We start from the raw sequence: 22,579 nt of genomic DNA, 5'->3' as shown, positions 1-22,579 counted from the left end.
ACTATGAAAAAAACTGCGACTTGTAGTCTGAAAAATACGGTATATACTTACATCACTTACTAAAAACCACAATGGAGGTGTTTTGATGATTTTTGTAAAGGGCTTTGTCGACAGAATAGAGCGACTCCCTCCCATAGGCTCCATTGTTAGCAGACATTTGATTGCATTTATTTAATATTCAAAATGCAAAAAAATGTTTCCTTTTCTCACATAAGGATTTGTGAATGATACGCAAAATAAAAAGTGCAGTTCCCATTTAAGTCCCGAGTTAAAAATTTCATAATGTCCTTAACCCCGATTCTCCACTGGATGAAAAACGTCCCCACAACCGTACTCGCACGGCGGCAGATTCTTTCCATTTTTATTCAAGTCAGTGTTATTGGAGACTCTTTTTGTGTTTTGGGGACTGAGGTGAAAACACAAAGCAGAGTGCTGCCGTGAGCCCCTTCCCCTGTTCCAAAGCACTCACAGGACGGGAATTGCAGCGGTTTGCAGTCTGGATTTTTATGGCGCGTTTCATTTGTACTGGGCACTCTATATAAAAAGGGTTGCAAATGGAAATGAGCAGCGGCAGTCTATAAAACTGGCGAGTTTCGTTTTGATCCTTTTTTTTTGTGGGTGTGCGCACCCTCACATAGATTGCGCCCTCGACGGTCGACCCAATTGTCCTGTCAGCTGGTATTTGACACAGGCCCCTCTAGATTTGTCGCTAGTAGGTGTATACAGAAAAAAAATGGCCAAATTAAGCTATAATCTAATCCCAGGCCAGTGAGGCCACATAACACAAACTGCTTCCAAGTAAATTTTATTTCATTCCCAAATTGAAATAGACCCATATACAGTACCTGCATGTAATTAATTGGTTTATGTGGGGAACAAACAGTCCGCACAGTCATTAACGTGACTTGGGTTGTTTGAACCTTATCAAAACGTACTGGAGATCGATGTCACACGTGCTTTTTCTAGACTTGTCATAAATAGGCTGCATCAACCATCAGATACATCACAGAAGGCTAGAGAAGTCAAATTTTAGATTGCACTTCACACCTGTTGTTAATGTTAATGCCAGTTGTAAACAGAAAAACATGGGTGGAAAATTCCGCTACAGTCTGTGCACTGAATTCCTACTTTTTTCGTTATCTGCTGTTTATGTACAAAACTGGTGTGTACTCATAACTGGAACTGTTCAGATGTTATTAGGATGATGCAAAACATAACTTGTATGTTAATATGAAATGGTTTATTTTTGTAATGCTCCATGGAATAGATTATTTTTTTGTTAGTTTTTTCAAGCGCGGTTATTAGATCATGTGATGAAGGATTTGTGCAACTTACATTGTTGTTTATATACTGTATTTCTTATATTTCATTCATTTACCTTGTTTTTCTCTGTTCTTGTTACCTTTTTGTAGTTAAGATTGTATATAAAATATTAATATATAACATTGTTGTGTCGTTGGCAGGGTTTGGGGGTTAAGTATTTTTTATTTTGGAGGGCAAGGGATAATTGGCACAGGGCGATAATTGAGCAAGGACCGCCTTCAACTGATACGGGTGATGTTACTGTTATATTGTTGCTTGCTAAAAAAAGTAATGTTTAGCGAGACAAAACTGTCGTCGTTCAGCACCTTTTAATAATAGTGCGACACAGTGTATTTGCTTCTGTTCCTCTGAAAGGACAAAATAAACTGTGATTTGCTGTATTACAACTTGCCTTATCATGTGCGGGATCTCGTAAAAGTCTCTGCTATTTCGCTGCATGACCGAGCCGCAACAGAACGGCGCCGGGGATTGCTTGTCTGGAGATGGCGGTTTCGTTCAGCAGCTTTTCCGCGTGCAGTGGAAATGTAGAGTTAGAAAACTTCTAATCCCCGTCTTGTCCCCACAATTTCCCCCTCTCTCTTCCTTTTTTTTCTCTTTTTATCCCGTCCTGCTCCGGCCTGGCTGCATCAAATGATAATATAAATACATTGTTAAGGTTTAAACAGGGGGAGATGACGGCAGACTGACACCAGGTGGCAGTAATGTCCAAAGATTTATTTTATATATATATATATATATATATATATATATATATATATATATATATATATAGACCATACAATAACATAACTAGGGAAATGGAGTGTGAACGAGATCGAAGAGTGTTTATTAGAGATGCGCGGTTTGCGGTCTCATCCGCGGAGTCCGCGGATAAACCGCGGGTCGGGCAGGTGACATGACGAAAAAATAGATTTTAATTAGATTTGGGCGGGTGGCGGTTGAACCATCCGCAAATATTTGATATACATGGTTCTGGGATCGGTATCCTTTACCATTCAAAGAACCCGTGTCACAAAGCGAAGAAGATAATAGGAGACGCTAATATTCTCTACAATGACTGCCGGCAGTCACCCAGTTAATAAGTATTTGGGTGTGCTATGAAGCCATTGGCTTTGTCGCCTTCTACAGCATTTACGATCTGCTTGTCAGTCCAGCAACATGTTGTGTGTGGCTTCCGCAGCAACACGCACACGACTGCAAGGCATACTGGGTGACACAGAGTACACTAATGGTTGTGATATAAACAGTTTTAAAACTCTTAGTAATATGCGCCACCCTGTGAAGCCACACCAAACAAGATTGACAAACACATTTCGGGAGAACATCCTCCCAGTAACACAACATAAACGCAACACAACAAATACCCAGAATCCTTTGTATCCATGATAATTCTTGACTATTTAATACACCCCGCTAGAGGTGCGTGTTGAGAGAAGCGGTGCAGTCCGACAAGGGCAAGACAGGGAGGGTAGTCCAGGGGCGGAAGTGGGTCGAGAGGCAGGAGCGAGTCGCCGTTGTCCGGGGCGAGCGAGGAGTCAAAAACCAGGAAGCACGAGGAAGACCGGGAAGATTTGGGAGCGCACGACACACAGCGTGACTTGGGGATGAACACAGGGAAGGTACGGAAGGCTATACTCCGGCGCCGGCATGCCAAGTTGTGCAGGCTTATGAAGGCAGGTCCTTCATTACGGGCAGGTGTGGTGATTGTCGGTGAATGATTACAGCTGGCGGCCGCTGCAGGGCGGAGACGCGCGCGGCCCATCCCTGGGCATGTCCTGAGGTTCGCTTACTGGAGCGCACAGACGGATGAGCGCCGTTGGCAAGGGTCTGAGCCGTAACATACATTTAATAAAGTCATATACAAATAAGGCAACAATAGAAATATCCTACATTTCTCTTTTGTAAAGTAAATCTGAACAGCCGATATGGGCATCGACATCAACTATATGATTTGCCTGAGAAGCAGGACAGGACAAAAAAAAAAGTACACTTCTTTTTGTAGGATGACACAGTAAAAAGAAAGTTGAAGTTGCCCATTAATTCCACATGCTAAATGTGCCACACAGATCCAACGCAGAGCAGCAGGCAGCGACATGATGCTCAGAGTTTCCCTGGACAATCTGCTGTCAGCCAATGAGGTGGGCCGCTGGTGGATCGTGGGCTCCTCGTGGAACGGAGCGCCCATGATCAGCCAACAAGAGAACACGGCAGCCGACAAAAGCAGCAGCGAAGGACAAGTGAGTGATGTACCTGTTTAGCTTGTCTTAGCACATATTTAACACCCTTTTTTTGTCAGTCGGTACGCTTCCATGCATTAAATTAGTCTGATTCCTCCAAAAAATCGGCTCAAATTAAGATTTCCTAATCTGATAGTGTGGTTTTTGGAGAGAAGGGATTAACAAACCCAGATTGGAAACTAGTTTTCTCTAGCATGTAGGCGTTACCAGTGCTCCGATCTCTGGAGGAACAACATGCTTTTTGACGACGTTTAATCAATGTTGAGTTATGACTTTGATTTGACCATTGAATTTTGGTCATTTCCCTCCAAAATTTTACAACACAAATACAACGTTGAAACAACATGCTTTTTGACGACGTTTAATCAATGTTGAGTTATGACTTTGATTTGACCATTGAATTTTGGTCAATACCCAACCAAAATTATACAACACAAATACAACGTTGAAACAACATGCTTTTTGACGACGTTTAATCAATGTCGAGTTATGACGTTGTTTTTGACCATTGGATTTTGGTCATTTCCCAACCAACAACATGGCTCTAATATTGGGCATCAACATTGTCTCAATTTACAAATACAGCAATTTCGCAACATTGTTTAAAAGTCAGTTTTAAAGGACATGTGTGTATAATCATCGTTTCAATGTCTTGTGCCTGCTGGGATGAGATTGTCTCATTGTATCTGTTTATTGTTTTAAAAGGTTCAAGATGTTTACCATACAGTAATTCTTCTTTTTTGTGCTTTAGAGCAAAACATTTTTCCTCTTGTTCATTAAAGTTTAAGCCTGCACTTAATTTAAATAAGACGTGAATGCGAATTGCTGCTTTTTAATTGATTGTTTGTATTTGTAATTCATTTGTATCTAATCCACTTAAAATAAATTACAGGAATATAGGAAACTTCACCAGTATTAATTTCAGTCACACTGCTTGATTTTTTTTTTGTTAAAAAGTTAATGAATTGATTTCGGATCGTGTCGCTCTAAAAAAATAGTGGTCCCTGAATAATATTGGCAACCACAAATTCCAAATCGTATCGTTGTTAAAACAAATCAATACACCCCTGATTATTACATTACCAAAAACACCAAAGAGCAGTGGAAAGTTGCAGTTATCTGTTAGATCCGAAACTTGAAAGCTACTAGCTCTTCCATGTAGCATTCTCTTATTAAGTGTAACATTCCCGCTAGGGCTGGGCGATATATCGATATATCGCAGGTTTGTCTCTGTACGATATAGAAAATGACTATATCGTGATATTCGAGTATACGTTCTCTCGCACTTGCTTCTAGCTGCGGGAATGACACTGCATGCGTTTGCCACTCTTTCTTGTCTCTCCTTCTCACAGAGACTTAAAACAAGCGCACCTTCTTACATACGTCACGTGTGCAACGTCACACGCTCCCGTGGAGCAGACAGGTTGGCATGGTAACGTTAGCTGTGATGCTAACGGTGCAATGAGGGTGGTAATACGAAAGAGAGAAGGTGCGAATCTGGTAAGAAATGAAGGAAGAATTAATTTCCAAGAAAAACAGAACGGGGTCCATTATCTGGCAGTGGCTTGGCTTCAAGAGGGAATATGTTGGACAATTATGCAGCAAAAGTGTTGCTACAAAAAGTAGCAGCACTGCTAATGTAGCATCATTTGAAAAGTCACCCGCTAGAGCAGTGGTTCTCAAATGGAATTGAAAGTGTGCCAAGGGGTACGTGAGATTTTTAAAAAATATTATAAAAATAGCAACAATTCACAAATCCTTTATAAATTTATTTGTTAAATAATATTTCAACAAAATATGAATGTAAGTTTATAAACTGTGAAAATAAATGCAACAATGCAATATTCAGTGTTGACAGCTAGATTTTTTTGTGGACATGTTCCATAAATATTGATGTTAAAGATTTGTTTTTTTGTGAAGAAATGATTAGAATTAAGTTGATGAATCCAGATAGATCTCTATTACAATCCCCAAAGAGGGCACTTTAAGTTGATGATTACTTCTATGTGTAGAAATCTTTATTTATAATTGAATCACTTGTTTATTTTTCAACAAGTTTTCAGTTATTTTTATATCTTTTTTTCCAAATATTTCCAGAAAGACCACTACAAATAAGCAATATTTTGCACTGTTATACAATTTAATAAATCAGAAACTGATGACATAGTGCTGTATTTTACTTCTTTATCTCTTTTTTTCAACCAAAAATGCTTCGTTCTAATTAGGGGGTACTTGAATTAAAAAAATGTTCACAGAAGGTACACCACTGAAAAAAGGTTGAGAACCACTGCGCTAGAAAATAAGGAGTGCTTGAAACTCCGCATGTCAACATCTACGTTCGGTGCCACACCCACAAAATGCCGAAGCAACCATTTCTAGATCAACACCGCATAAAAAAATATAGTCAACAACAGAAGGAAATAACGTCCGCAGGAACCTACCACATAGCGAAGGAGATTTTCTATTATGAAGCTAATTTTTATTTGACACTTGTTGAAATATCTTTTGTGACATCATGCACAAAAGTGCACTTTATTTGTTTTAAACTATTGTAGTGGCGTTCTGTACGAAAAGTGCACTTTAATTTAGTGTTGTTTTGATATGTCATCTTAGTGACATCATGCACAAAAGTGCACTAATAGCTTGTTTTAAAATGTCTTTGACATTCTTGCACTTTTTGTTTTGGAAATGACATGAATGTTTGTGCCACTGCTTAATAACTGTTTAATAAATACAGTTTTGGTCAATTGACTTAGTTGTGATTTCCCTCTCTGTATGAAAGTTTAAAATGAGCATATTTTAATGCAGTATGAACAAGAAAGTTTTAATGTAGACACACAGAATCATCATACTGCTGTGATTATATGTATCAAGTGTTCATTCAAGGCCAAAGCAAAATATCGAGATATACTGTATATCGTGTATCGTGACATGGCTTAAAAATATTAAGTTATTAATAAAAGGCCATATCGCCCAGCCCTAATTCCCACATCGCTAAACTAGCTGAAATGACCACAATGGCCCCCTAATGAACGAGAGACACAATGCGTTTGGCCAGCTGTCGCTTTAGGGATACAGCATGGAAACTGAGACTTAACATGTAGGTGTAAAAAAAGAAGAAAACCAAATTATTTGAGTAATCAGACTGATTTAGTGCATGGAAAGTTGCTGAGTAATGACAAATATCCTCAGTATAATAAATGACTGACAGCCTTGATTGGCAGAGGTCTCTTCTCTGTTTCACAAAGAAGTTTGCCGTTTATTTTGCTTCAGTACAGCACCAAAGTTCTGGAGCTGGCTCGAAAACAGAGGATGAACACCGAGGTCAGAAGAAACATCTTCTGCGTGCTCATGACCAGCGAAGATTACCTGGATGCGTTTGAGAAGCTGTTGAGGTGCGTTCACGCTCACGTCTGCTTTGAAGGAGATATGAGGTTCAAAACCGTATTTCCAAACCATAGCACGGTGGAAGAGGGGTTAGTGCGTTAGCCTCACAGTATGAAGGTCCTGAGTAGTCCTGGGTTCAATCCCAGGCTCGGGATCATTCTGTGTGGAGTTTGCATGTTCTCCCCATGGTACTCCGGCTTCCTCCCACTTCCAAAGACATGCACCTGGGGATAGGTTGATTGGCAACACTAAATTGGCCCTAGTGTGTGAATGTGAGTGTGAATGTTGTCTGTCTGACCCCAAAAGGGAATAAGCGGTAGAAAATGGATGGCTGTATGTCCGCAAGTGCCCACTAGAGGGCCGCCAAAATTGTTTCTCAGCTGTGTTTGGTATTGGCTGTGTCACGCCGAATTTCTTCCCCCCTACAAAAACCTTCCCCCCGGAAGAAACTACTTGAAGGACCCCAATGAGGGTGGAAGGATCTTAAAGCAGCCCACACAGCTGCCTGTTTTAAAAGCATTATAATTGGCTGATTGTCATAGGTGAAAAATAACAGTGAGGAAATATTATTAGCATTTCAGCATGCTAACCTTTCGAACTATTTTTGTTTCGCTAATTTTGCAGCTGTAACCCTTAACGGTGAGGAAAAAATATTAGCATTCCAGCATGCTAACCTTTCAAGCTATTTTTGCTTTGCTAATTTTGCAGCTGTAACCCTTAAGAGTCATATAACTTGGTATTGTCACGCCCTCATTGGGGTCCTTCAGGCATTGGAGGGGCTGTCACGCCAAATTTCTTCCGTGGGGAAGAAATTTGGCGTGACAGCTGCAGCTGTACTTAGTTGTGATACACTTTTCCACCACTTGTGGCAGTAATTGCCATAGCAAAAAATGTCAGTAGCTAAAGTCATTAAGTTTTTTAAGTGCAAAAGTTATGACAAAGGGTTGAATCTGTATTTTCATTTTATTGACTAGCTAGTTGAAAAACATATGGATTATTTATTTTGGTACCACATTGTTTTATGTAGATATATTTATCAGTCATGAGGGCCTTCATATACTGTATATTTGGTCAGTACCACATTTTTCAGAGTATAAATCGCTCCGGATTATAAATTGCACCTGCCGAAAATGCATAATAAAGTAGGAAAAAAACATATAAATCGCACTAGAGTAGAAGTCGCATTTTTTGGGGAAATTTATTCGATAAAACCCAACACCCAGAATAGACATTTGAAAGGCAATTTAAAATAAATAAATAATAGTGAACAACAGGCTGAATAAGTGTACGTTATATGACGCATAAATATCCAACAGAGAAGGTGCCTGGTATGTTAACGTAACATATTATGGTAAGAGTCATTCAAATAACTATAACATATAGAACATGCTATACCTTTACCAAACAATCTGTCACTCCTAATCGCTAAATCCCATGAAATCTTATACGTCTAGTCTCTTACGTGAATGAGCTAAGTAGTATTATTTGATATTTTACAGTAATTTCACACATAAGTCGCTCCTGAGTATAAGTCGCACCCCCGGCCAAACTATGAAAAAAAACTGCTACTTCTAGTCCGAAAAATACGGTACTTGTGTTTCTAATCAGCCTGACCTAAGCCTGAGGTTTATGTGTTAAATAATAATATTTGTAATTAACACATGTTTTTTTTATCATTTGACAAGGTTGTAAACATAGGTTATATATATATTTTGAATATGACTCAAATCTAGAGTAAGGTTACTAATTCAGTGTTAATATTTGAGTGGGCACCGGGCCCCTATGTCGTTGAAAAGTTGGGCCCCAGGTCATAATGATTAAGAACCCTTGCTTTAGTGTGTGTTTGTTTTTCTGCCTGGTGAAACCAAAAGCTGATAGACTCACAAGTCCAAAGCATTGAAATCAATAGATAATGACCTCCTAATAGGCCTGCAGGACTGATGTTTGACAAGTGGTCAAACGTAGGTACTGCAGTGTGTATTGGTCCCCACTGGGAAGTTACTGACGTGTGTGTGTGCGCGTGTGTGTGTGTGTGTGTGTGTAGGATGGGACTGAAGGACAAGCAGGAGAGAGAAATTGTCCACGTTCTGATGAACTGCTGTCTGCAGGAGAAGACCTTCAACAGTTTTTATGCGGTGCTGGCAGATAAGTTCTGCACTCACGACCGCCGTTTCCAGGTACTTAAACCTACACCGCTCTTTCTTTTTTTTCTTTTTCTCTTTTCCTGAAAGTGAAAGCCATTGACGTCATGAAAAAGTCAACACGGCACCAAAACGGACGGGATTCGGTGCTCACACGTCTGCATGCTAATGATTACCTGCGAGTGAACCTTGCGTGACCCAGCTTGTTGCACCTCTCCCCCCCGTGACGATAAACACTTCCTCCTCGTGTCCCAAACTGTTGACCATTGTCTTCCTCAAAGAGCCTGGGAACGTTTGCTTTTCACGTGTTGTCATTGTTTTCCCAGATGACCTTCCAGTTCAGCCTGTGGGACAAATTCAGGGAGCTTGCCGACCTTCCCACCAGGACTTTGAGCAACCTGGTCCAGCTGGTGACCCACCTGCTCCAGAAGAAGTGCCTCTCGTTGTCTTTGTTCAAAGTAATTGAAGTCGTTTATTTCCCTGTTTGCCAACTTTGAAGTCCTTAATTCTTGTATATATCTTTGGAAGGGGCGAGATACAAGCTTTATTGCCATCTACATGTTAAGAGTGGGGCAGCACGGTGGAACAGGGGTTAGTGCATGTGCCTCACAACACAAAGGTCCTGAGCATGTTCTCCCTGTGACTGGGTGGGTTCCCTCCGGGCCCTAGTGTGTGAATGTTGTCTGTCTATCTGTGTTGATGAGATGGCGACTTGTCCAGGGTACACACCGCCTTCTGGCGGAATGCAGCTGAGATAGGCTCCAGCACCCCTCACCACCCCAAAAGGGACAAGCGGTAAAAAATGGATGGATGTTAAGAGTGGAACTATATCTTTGCTTGTCCATATTGTTGGAGCTGGGCGAAGGGCTGGAGACCACTAAGGTGCCTCACTATTCAATTACTCCATCCATTTTCTACCACTTATTCCCTTTTGGGGTCGCAGGGTGGAGGGCTGGTGCCGATCTCAGCTACAATCGGGCGGAAGGCGGTGTACACCCTGGACAAGTCGCCACCTCATCGCAAGGCATTACTATTACTCACTATGGGTATTGCTTTGTGTTTGGCGTGTAGGTCATCGAGTTTGGAGAACTGGACAAGGCCAAAGTGCGCTTCCTGCGTCAGGTCCTGACTCGCCTGCTCAAAGACAGCGAGCCCGAGGAGCTCCTCAGCATATTTGCAAGGTGAGTGTGGTCAGTTGACCTTCGTCTTGAGCTCATCCGAGACACATTGCGTAAGCCAGGGGTGTCCAAACCCCGGGCCAAATGCAGTCCGGCGGCATCTTCAATTAGGCCCATTGCAGCAGTTAAATTTCAATAAGCAAACTGGCACTGCTGGGTGTTTTCATCAGAGGTGGGTAGAGTAGCCAGAAATTGTACTCAAGTAAGAGTACTGTTACTTTAGAGATTTATTACTCAAGTAAAAGTAAGGAGTAGTCACCCAAATAATTACATGAGTAAAAGTAAAAAGTATGTTGTGAAAAAACTACTCAAGTAGTGAGTAACTGATGAGTAACCTGTTCATTTAATGATTACGGCAACAAATAATGCACAAAAACATAAAAATAGCAATGAAAAAATTCAGAGCCATGAATATCTCTTCAGCAACTAAAACAATAATATATATTAAATAATAATACATTAAATTAAAAAAAATAAGGCAAATTGAGCCACAATAACTTAACAGCACCATAGGCTCAGTAAGCATTGATTGATTGATTGATTGATTGACTGAAACTTGTATCAGTAGATTGCACAGTACAGTACATATTCCGTACAATTGACCACCAAATGGTAACACCCCAATAAGTTTTTAAACGTTAATCAATTACTTAATAAATGACCAAGTCGAGGTAATCTACCTCATATATACATATACATACACACACATCATATATAGATATATATACATACACACATATCATATATATACATATATATATACATATATATATACATACATACATACATTTATATATACAGTATATAATTTCTATTTATTTTGCCGTTTTTGTTGACATGTTAAAGGTGTTTTAATGAATATACATGCATGTTTAACACAAAGATTCCTATCTTTCATGAAGACAAGCCTGATTCTGATGACTTTCATTGTAGTGCTGATAACGTCCACGTTTTCAAATGGAGGAGAAAAAAAGTTCCTCTTTTCTGTCTAATACCACATGAAAGTCGTTGGTTTTTGGCATCCTATCTGTCCAGCTTCCATATTCGTTTTTATACACTTTACAAGAAATACATTGGCGGCAAACTCCGTAGCTTGCTCGCTTGTTTGCGCTGGCTTTCGGAGAATCTTATTTTGTTAGCGCAGGCGTGATGGAGCGGCACTTTTATTGTGAAAACAGGAACTGTGCGATCAGCCTTTAGGCTTTTGACGGGAAGTACAGTTGAAAAAAAAGGTGTCTTTTTTCCTTTACACTTTTGATTGATTGATTGAAACTTTTAATAGTAGATCGCACAGTACAGTACATATTCCGTACAATTGACCACTAAATGGTAACACCCCAATAAGTTTTTCAGCTTTTTTAAGTCGGATTCGACGTGTGACGGTCACGTGACCGCCTGGCTCTGTTTGATTGGTCTAACGTCACCAGTGACTGCATGTGATTGGTGAAACGCAGGCATGCCTAGATCCTACTTTGAATGTGTGTCTGACAAAACCAAAACAAACAAAGCGTGCATTAACAGATTGATTAAAAAAAAGTAGCAAGTAGCGAGCTGAATGTAGATACATGGACCGGGGAAAAGTATCGTTTCTTCTCTATAAATACACTCAAGTAAAAGTATGTTGCATAAAATACACTCAAGTAAAAGTATGTTGCATAAAAAGTACTCTTAGAAGTACAATTTATCCCAAAAGTTACTCAAGTAGATGTAACAGAGTAATTGTAGCGCGTTACTACTCACCTCTGGTTTTCATTATAAGTTTAAATATCCAGGGGTCTGTCAAGTGACAATGTAAGAAACTCAGGTCAGTGACCATGATGTGTACTTTCTTGACATCAGAAGCACAGCATTTACTTACATGACCTAGTCCAAACAACCTTCCCTAGTCATGGTGCTGGGAAAAAAAAAATTCAACCAGCACAAAAACACTTTACTCTCTCCACATTTACCCATTACCGTGCGCGGCACCGCTGCTGCTCACTGCTCCCCTCACCTCCTAGGGAGTGAACAAGGGGATAGGTCAAATGCAGAGGACAAATTTCACCACAGGTTGGTACTTAACGTTTATGTGAAGATGGTCTGTAAAACAAAATGTATGCAATTTTTTTTACCAAAGCACCACCATTACATGTTATGTAGTCCACAAGGAAGTGTTTAAATGTAAAAAAACAAAAACATAACATGACCCTTTTTAGCACTTGGCTGACAAACGGGTGTATTCGCAGCGGGCTGCCTCGAGGATGTATATTGCAATTTATCATGCCAACAAAGCGAGCATGCCAAATACAAAGTGCTCACAAGTAGAACTCCTGTACTAAATTGATGTTTAAGTATTGGATGGCCTTTATACAGGACATGTGACCGATTAGCATTAGCGATTTTACATGGCAATTTCAACACATTCTAATTTGGTAATGAAAACTACAACTAAGATGCATGTTACAATTAAACAGCTAGAGGGTAATTCGTTTTAGAATTGATTTTAAAACCTTGCTGTTTGCTTTTAAAGCTTCACATGGACTGGCACCTCTTTATATCTCGGACCTCATCCAAATTTACACTCCTGCGTGCGCTCTGAGGTCCGAGAGCCAGCTCCAGCTCGTGGTGCCCAAGACCAGACTTAAAACCAGGGCAGCTGGGGAACACTCTGCCCCTCCATGTTCCAACTGCTCCCACGGTGGAGTGTTTTAAGTCTTGTCTTAAGACCCACTTTTATTCTTTGGCTTTTAACACTACGTGAATCGTGTGGTCCTCTGTGTTTATAAAATTTTGATTTCTAATTATTGTTGTAATTGGTTTTACCCTTTAATTTATATGTTTTTTTATTCAGTCATTGGTGGAGCTAAGGATCATATTTGAATATTGTAGTGCAGCACTTTGGAAACATTTCTGTTGTTTATACTGGGAGTCAGCAATCCGCGGCTCTGGAGCCACGTGTAGCTCTTGAGCAGCGCCCTGGTGGCTCCATGGAACCTTTTTCAAAAATGTATGGAAATGGGAAAAAATGGGGTGAAAAATATATTTTGTGTTGTAATATGGTTTCTGTAGGAGGCCAAAATGACAAAAAAGATTCTTAAATATTAGAAAGCCCACTGTTGAATATGTTTGTGCTTCACTGATGAGAGTGTTTGGCGAGCACCGTTTTGTCCTACTAATTTCAGCGGCCCGCGAACTCACCGTTGTGTGGACCGTGACTCAACAGTTTGTTTTACATGTACAACTTTCTCCGACCTTGCTGCAGAAAGACGTGTTTTATGCCACTCCTCCTTTGTTTCATTTTGTCCACCAAACATTTTTTACTGTACGTGAATGAACAAAGGTGAGTTTATCTAAGTCTTTTAATGTTTTGCGGCTCCAGACAGATTACTTTTTTTTTATTTTTGGTCCAATATGGCTCTTTCAACATTTCGTGTAGTTGGCCCCTGTGCTATACGAACAAAGTGGATCGGATTGGATTAATAAATACAATACTTATCGTGTACACACTTTGAAGGAGTCAACAGAGGACAGAAAACGTACAAAGACTCTTGCCTGGCTACAAGAAAACAGCAAGGTCAAACTGAAATGAATGCATACTTGCAAATGAGACTCAGAAATGTAAGAAACTCAACATTACAGTTGTCAGCTCAGTGTTACATGTTAATTATATTTTTAAAAAAAGATTTGATCATTTAACAAATTCGTATTTATTACCACTGAAACACACACACAACAGTAATGACAATTGATACCTCTGCATAGTGATTTCTGTGTACTGGGAATTGGTACTGTACATACTTATACCTGTCATGGTACAAAATATCAACTAATGAGTTCCGTAAGTATCAATATAAAGATGCAGTTTGCAGTGGCTTTCAGATGTTAAACAATGAATTCAAAAAATACAAGACCTACCAACGGCTGGTGTATGTTATGGTTTCAGGGGACGGCTTTAACTAATGTCGATATTTGTCACTATTGATGAATTAACATTGTGCTGCTGCTGAGTGGACGAATATTGCATGGTTGGGTCTGAAATGGCGGCACATATCTACTTCAATCAGCACCTTTTACATTAAGTATTTCACATAACACCAAGGATCATACAAATACCGTTTCCATATGTGTTGGGAAATTGTGTTAGAGGTAAATAAAACAATACAATGATTTCCAAATCATTTTCAACCCATATTAAATTGAATGCACTACAAAGAGAAGATATTTGATGTTCAAACTTTTTTTGCAAATAATAATTACCTTAGAATTTCATGGCTGCAACACGTGCCAAAGTAGTTGGGAAAGGGCATGTTCACCACTGTGTTACATCACCTTTTCTTTTAACAACACTCAATAAACGTTTGGGAACTGAGGAAACTAATTGTTGAAGCTTTGAAAGTGGAATTCTTTCCCATTCTTGTTTTATGTAGAGCTTCAGTCGTTCAACAGTCCGGGGTCTCCGCTGTCGTATTTTACGCTTCATAATGCGCCACATATTTTCGATGGGAGACAGGTCTGGACTGCAGGCGGGCCAGGAAAGTACCCGCGCTCTTTTTTTTATGAAACCACGCTGTTATAACACGTGCTGAATGTGGCTTGGCATTGTCTTGCTGAAATAAGCAGGGGCGTCCATGAAAAAGACGGCGCTTAGATGGCAGCATATGTTGTTCCAAAAGCTGTATGTACCTTTCAGCATTAATGGTGCCTTCACAGATGTGTAAGTTACCCATGCCTTGGGCACTAATGCACCCCCATACCATCACAGATGCTGGCTTTTGAACTTTGCGTCGATAACAGTCTGGATGGTTCACTTCCCCTTTGGTACGGATGACACGATGTCGAATGTTTCCAAAAATAATTTGAAATGTGGACTTGTCAGACCACAAAACACTTTTCCACTTTGCATCAGTCTGGCTTAGATAATCTCAGGCCCAGAGAAGCCGGCGGCATTTCTGGATGTTGTTGATAAATGGCTTTCGCTCTGCATAGTAGAGCTTTAACTTGCACTTACAGATGTAGCGACAAAATGTATTTGGTGACAGTGGTTTTCTGAAGTGTTCCTGAGCCCATGTGGTGATATCCTTTAGAGATTGATGTCGGTTTTTGATACAGTGCAGTTTGAGGGATCAAGGGAGGATAAAAACAACTTTATTAGAAAAAAAAACTAAGATAAGCAAGCAAGAAATGAAAAAAAAAAAAAAAGAAACACTAAGGGCAGGGTCAGAATTATCCGTTGGGAGTTTATTAAACACCAATCAGGATTACTGAATCTACCGCCTGTCCCCTGCCAGGATCTCTGGAATTCCCAACCTGGGAATGCTGCGGGAGGGCTTGAAGCTCTTCATCAGCCACTTCCTGCTGAAGAACGGCCCGTCGCAGGAGTCAGAGGAGCAGGCGGCCATGCTGTCCGAGCGCGCTCACATCGCCACCAAGGCCATGGAGGCCAAAGATGTCAAAGTCAAACTGTAAGAAAAATAATTGACTTCTTCTTCCCATGATGTCCTCTAAGCTTTTCCCTCAAAATAAATCTTTTGTAAATATATATATATATATAATGTTTTTGCTAAGGCACACCTCCAAATATGTGTATTTATCAGGAATGTTTTCCATAAAAAGGATGACTCATGCTGAATTATTTGCATAAGAATAAAATCATCTCTTTCCAAAGTGGTGAGTGTTCCTAAAAAATCCGAAACAAATATTTTATTTTAGTTAATTAGCATTAGAAGAGTGGATCGTGAGATCGACAGGCGGATCGGTGCGGCGTCTTCAGTAATGCGGACGCTGTATCGATCCGTCGTGGTGAAGAAGGAGCTGAGCCGGAAGGCAAAGCTCTCAATTCACCGGTTGATGTACATTCCCATCCTCACCTATGGTCATGAGCTTTGGGTTATGACCGAAAGGACAAGATCACGGTATCAAATATAGTTTGTGGAATTCCTTAGGGTTCTATAATTGGTCCTAAGTTATTTACAATTTTCATTAATGATTTTTGTGATGCATCAAGTTTCTTAACATTTTTTATGTTTGCTGATGATACAACCATCCTTTGTTCTGGAAAAATTTTTAATGAACTTTTGGTAAAAATAGAACAAGAAATGACAGTGCTTAAAAACTGGTTTGATATGGATAAATTATCACTTAATATTGCTAAAACTAAATTTATGATATTTGGTACCAAAACTGAGGTATCTAATGAAGTGAATATAAAAGAAATGGAGATAAAATTGAGCGTGTCTTTGATACTAAGTTTTTGGGAGTTATAATTGATTATAAATTACCATGGAGACAACATGTAAATTATATAAAAACAAAAATATCAAAAACACTTGGTGTTTTGTATAAAACTAAAGAATTACTTAATTATAATTCTTTGTTAACAATTTATTATACTTTGATACTTCCATACATGACATACTGTGTAGAACTCTGGGGAACCACTCTTAAAACCATAATTAATGATATTGTTTTGCTGCAAAAAAAAGCTGTACGGCTAATAAACAAAGCAGGATATTATGACCATACCCATCCATTATTTGTTAAATCAAAACTTATGAAATTTCAAGATATTGTTTATTATAAAATAACACAGATAATGTTCAAAGCAAAAATAAATACTCTTCCAGAAGGAATTCAAAAATACTTCTCTCTACAGACCAGCAAATACAATCTAAGAGATGAATCTAAGTTTATTTGACCAAAAGCAAGATTAGTTGTTAAACGTAGATGTTTATCTGTTCTCGGTGTTAATTTGTGGAATTCTGTTGGTAAAGAAATAAAAATGAGTGACTCAGTATTGAATTTCAAAAAGAACATGTCACAATGTATTTTAAAAAGTTATGTGAACTAGAAATGTATGTTTGTTTGGTTAAATGTTGTATTTAGAAGGTATGTATGTTTATCTATTTACAAAAAAGTGCATGTGTGTAAGTACATATTTTTGTATTATTTGTTAAAGGGCAACTTAAATGTAAATAGTGAATGACTATATTTCTTTTTGTATTACAAAATTATTAGAAAAGGTAACTTAATTGAATGTAAAAAATTTTATGTTGGGCATATTAGCTTTTTAGCTTCTGCCTGTTTCAGTCATGTTATTCATTTTTGAATCGTGATTCATGTTTGAATATGTTTTTGTTAGACTGAAAATAAACTGAAACTGAAACGGGTACAAGCGGCCGAAATGAGTTTCCTTCACCGGGTGGCGGGGCTCTCCCTTAGGGTGAGAAGCTCTGTCATCCGGGAGGAACTCAAAGTAAAGCCTCTGCTCCTCCACATGGAGAGGAGCCAGATGAGGTAGTTCGGGCTTCTGGTCAGGATTAGGGTTGGGTATCGTTTGAATTCGAACGATTCCGATTCTTTGTTTCGATTCCGATTCCTGACGATTCTTGATTCCGATTCTTCTTGATCAATGTGTTTGCCAGGTAGTCCCTGGAAGGTGGTACATATTTTGGGTTGACAGTTTTCACCATATCCCTGCAAACATAAACAAACATGTAATGTTGCTGTTACTGTTTAGCCCGGTATCAATTAGCTTAGCTCTAACGTTATTGCTTAACTAACCTAAATGTTGGAGATTCCACCTCTGAAAGGGGATGCAGTCTTTTGACTATGTGTGCTGTGACCTTTCTGTGGCACTCTTCCGTCTGTGGCGCCGACATCTTCCCCATTGCCGCTACGGTGAACGGAGTACGCTGAACCTGGCTAGCAGCTTGTAAATTGTCTTTGAAAAAATACGCGGGCTAATTTGTTAGCTGCCTCAATGTTGGAGCAAAACCCATTAATTATTGCATATATATTGTTTTACTTACCGGATTCGGACTGCAGTGCAGTCACTGAGGTGCCAGGCTGGGCGTCGGAGCCAGAGGAAGAGGCAGAGTGACAATGTACATGTACTCCATGAACTCGGAGGTACTTCATCATGTTCGACGTCCACCCTCCTAAGCACGAAACAGTCCTGTTGCACGTGTTACATTTCGCCGATATTTCATTTTTTTTTTGTAAAATAATGCCACGTTTTCGACCGCCGACGCCCGCTATCCATGCTTGACTGACTCGCTCGGCTATGCTAACACTTCCGGCGGTGGGCGCTTCTTCGTTGGTGTTCAGCGGCTTCTTCCGGTCGGCGGACTGGGTATCGAAACTAGGAATCGAAATTTAAACATTTAAACGATTCCGTGAGAATCGGAAAGTTAGTCCCGGTTCCAATCGATACTCGATACCCAACCCTAGTCAGGATGCCACCCGAACGCTTCCCTAGGGAGGTGTTTAGGACATGTCCAACCGGTAGGAGGCCACGGGGAAGACCCAGGACACGTTGGGAAGACTATGTCTCCCGGCTGGCCTGGGAACGCCTGGGGATCCCCCGGGAGGAGCTGGACGAAGTGGCTGGGGAGAGGGAAGTCTGGGCTTGCCTGCTTAGGCTGCTGCCCCTGCGACCCGACCTCGAATAAGCGGAAGGAGATGAATGGATGGATGGATATTGGCAGCTCAGTCGCCAGAATTTTACAGTAAAATTAAAGGCCTACTGAAATGAGATGTTCTTATTTAAACGGGGATAGCAGGTCCATTCTATGTGTCATACTTGATCATTTTGCGATATTGCCATATTTTTGCTGAAAGGATTTAGTAGAGAATATCGATGATAAAGTTTGCAAATTTTGGTCGGTAATAAAAAAAGCCCTGCCTTTACCGGAAGTAGCAGACGATGTGCGCGTGACTTTTACAATCATGGCCACCAGCAGCGAGAGCGATTCGGACCGAGAAAGCGACGATTTCCCCATTAATTTGAGCGAGGATGAAAGATTTGTTGATGAGGATAGTGAGAGTGAAGGACTAGAAGAAAAAAAAAGAGGGCAGTGTGAGCGATTCAGATGTTATTAGACACATTTTCTAGGATAATTCTGGAAAATCCTTTATCTGCTTATTGTGTTACTAGTGTTTTAGTGAGATTATATAGTCGTACCTGAAAGTCGGAGGGGTTTGGTGACCGCCAGTGTCTCTGAGGGAAGCCACAGAGGAGGCAAGAGAGTCGCAGCTACCTCTTTGATAGCTGCACGATGAACGACACAAGCTCCGCTCATGTCTACGGTAAGAGCCGTCTTCCATCCATCCATTTTTCTACCGCTTATTCCCTTTTGGAGTCGCGGGGGGCGCTGGCGCCTATCTCAGCTACAATCGGGCGGAAGGGGGGGTACACCCTGGACAAGTCGCCACCTCATCACAGGGCCAACACAGATAGACAGACAACATTCACACCCACATTCACACTCTAGGGCCAATTTAGTGTTGCCAATCAACCTATCCCCAGGTGCATGTCTTTGGAAGTGGGAGGAAGCCGGAGTACCCGGAGGGAACCCACGCATTCACGGGGAGGACATGCAAACCCCACACAGAAAGATCCCGAGCCTGGATTTGAACCCAGGACTGCAGGACCTTCGTATTGTGAGGCAGACGCACTAACCCCTCTGCCACGGTGAAGCCAAGAGCCGACTTATTACCACAATTTTCTCACCAAAACCTGCTGGTAGGGAACCATGTTCGCTTGACCCCTCTGTTCCATATTAAAGCTTCACCTTGGGGAATGTAAACAATGAAACACCGGCTGTGTTTGTGTTGCTAAAGGCGGCCGCAATATACCGCTTCCCACCTACATCTTTCTTCTTTGACGTCTCCATTGTTAATTGAACAAATTGCAGAAGATTCAGCAACACAGATGTCCAGAATACTGTGTAATTATGCGATTAAAGCAGACGACTTATAGCTGGGATCGGCCTGGGACAAAATGTCTGATACAGTCCGAGACTTCACGCTCACACGTCATCATACTGACGTTTTCAACAGGATACTTTGCGCGAAATTTAAAATTGCAATTTAGTAAACTAAAAAGGCCGTATTGGCATGTGTTGCAATGTTAATATTTCATCATTGATATATAAACTATCAGACTGCGTGGTCGGTAGTAGTGGGTTTCAGTAGGCCTTTAACACTGTAACTGTTTTTCCATTTACAGTAATGGGCCGTAAAACAAAAACAAAATACTGGCAGCTCAGTTGCCTGAATCTTACCATTAAAGTAACAGTGGTACAATTTTCAATTTACACTAATCTGGTGTAAAATTTACGGTAAAGTTCTGCTGACTCAGTGGAAAATCTTTTTTTTTGTGTGTGTGTGAGTAGGTGATCACATTTTGGGTGTTCAAAAACAGCCCGTTTAAAAGTTGCATTTCCACACTTTAGTCCCCCTGAAGATGGGCGGACTTTTTTTGATCGTCAACATACGAATTGCCACAAATGGCCCTCTGGTCCCACTTTGAGCACCTGTGGTCAATACAGGGCGTGCTTGCATCAATAGCCTCAGTGTGTGGGCCACTGACTGCCAGCTGCCTTTACCTGCTTAGTCGGGTCTGACCCTGGTGTGAACTCCTGATGTCGCCTGCTCAAGCAAACATTGAAGATAAGCAGGAGGCCCCTCTTAATAGGCATGAACATGCAATACAGTGGTGTGGGTTCACAGCCACTAGGGGGCGCGCATGATCCTCTTTTTTGTGTTGAGATTTGAAGATGTTTTTCTTTCATTTACAAAATACTAAGTACAAGAGTTAGGATAACATGTTTGTTTTTTTTCCTGTCAAAAATGGAAAATGATTCCTCCTGGTAGCTGAAACGCTTCACTGTTCCTTAAACACAGAAGTTACAACAGCTTCTAAATTCAAAATTTACGCATTTGAACAGGATGACGTGTACAAAAATTATACATTTATTTGTGGCAGCTTCGGACAAAGTTGTTTGTTTTTTCATCTCATTGCAATAAGAGAAACCCTGATTGAAGTTTGAAACCAAGGCGTCACTAGTTTTTGAAGTCAGATGTGTTAATGATAATAATCATGTGTTGTTCTCAACTGTATTGATAATCCTTCATGAATGAGATCATCTCTACACTTTAGAGAAGGGCAACTTCACATATTTACAAACATATTTTAGTCAATGATGAGGGCGGAAAAAGAATATATTAAGTTAAAGTACCCATGATTGTCACACACACACACTAGGTGTGGTGAAAATATTATCTGCATTAGACCCATCACCCCTGATCCCCCCTGGGAGGTGAGGGGAGCAGTGAGCAGCAGCAGTGGCCGCGCCCGAGAATCATTTTTGGTGATTTAACCCCCAATTCCAACCCTTGATGCTGAGTGCCAAGCAGGGAGGTACAGGGTCCCATTTTTATAGTCTTTGGTATGACTCGGCCGAGGTTTGAACTCACGACCTACCAATCTCAGGGCACCACTATATATGTTGTGTGTGTGTGTGTGTGTGTGTGTGTGTGTATATATATATATATACATATATATATGTATGTATATATGTATGTATGTATATGTGTATATATATATACATATATATGTATGTATATGTGTATATATATGTATATATGTATTTATGTATATGTGTATATATATGTATATGTGTATATATATGTATATGTGTGTATATATGTATGTATGTGTATATATATGGATGTATATGTGTGTATATATGTATGTATATGTGTGTGTGTATATATATATATATACATATATATGTATGTATATGTGTGTGTGTATATATATATATATGTATATGTGTGTGTGTGTATATATATATATATATATATATATATATATATATATATATACATATATGTATATTAATGAGTATGTGTGTTTAGATATAGTATTAACATAATGGATATATAATTATTCATTATAATTATTAATTACATATAAAAATAACTGAATATTAAGAGGATGGGAAAGTTCCACTTCTACAATGTTTTTCTTCTGTGACAACCTCTTTAAAGCTCTGTAATCAATTAGAAATAACAAGCAGCTAAACTGCACCAAACATGGATAAGTGTCGAGTGTTTTGAATTTTTCCCATCATGCTTTGCATAATTTCGAGTTCTTCTTGGTAATGGTACGTGTTTTTTTTATATATTATCCACAAAGTTCAGCGAGCAGGTTATGTTATTGGCGACCACGTGGGTTGACTTTTTGTGCTGGTTGAATTTTTTTCTCCACCATGACGAAGAACGGTTCTATGGATTGGGTCGTATAAGTACATGCTGTGCATGGAAGGTCAAGAAATTTCACATTGTGGTCATTGTTTTGAATTCCTTCCATTTTTCACAAAACAATGCCACCTGTCAGACAGACCCCTTGGTCTTTAAATGTAATATGAAAACTCCCTACACGGTCAGGTTACTTATTGAAATTTTACTCGCAGTCCAAGCTACATTTGGAAACTACAGTTAGCCCACAGGTCGTGGTCTGAACACCCCTTTACACTATTGCAGTGAT

The 22,579-nt window shown here is 40.0% G+C and overlaps 1 protein-coding gene across 2 annotated transcripts in view; it reads left to right on the top strand.

The window, feature by feature from the left end:
- The window catches only part of nom1 (nucleolar protein with MIF4G domain 1), a 31,074-nt gene extending 15,165 nt beyond the window's left edge, over nt 1-15,909 (top strand). The window contains exons 6-12 of one of the 2 annotated variants that reach the window (XM_061922246.1): nt 3,390-3,560; nt 6,834-6,955; nt 8,992-9,124; nt 9,415-9,546; nt 9,617-9,679; nt 10,160-10,269; nt 15,534-15,909. In XM_061922246.1, the coding sequence (XP_061778230.1) occupies nt 3,390-3,560; nt 6,834-6,955; nt 8,992-9,124; nt 9,415-9,546; nt 9,617-9,679; nt 10,160-10,269; nt 15,534-15,711 (909 nt within the window). In that variant the 3' untranslated portion in view covers nt 15,712-15,909. The remainder of the gene's footprint in view (nt 1-3,389; nt 3,561-6,833; nt 6,956-8,991; nt 9,125-9,414; nt 9,547-9,616; nt 9,680-10,159; nt 10,270-15,533) is intronic. The other variant, XM_061922247.1, reaches the window with a different exon arrangement.
- The last annotated feature ends 6,670 nt before the right edge of the window (nt 15,910-22,579 follow it).

This window comes from Nerophis ophidion, linkage group LG15 (genome assembly GCF_033978795.1).
Source record: "Nerophis ophidion isolate RoL-2023_Sa linkage group LG15, RoL_Noph_v1.0, whole genome shotgun sequence".
NCBI lineage: Eukaryota > Metazoa > Chordata > Actinopteri > Syngnathiformes > Syngnathidae > Nerophis > Nerophis ophidion.
This window is presented reverse-complemented; position numbering and strand designations above follow the sequence as displayed.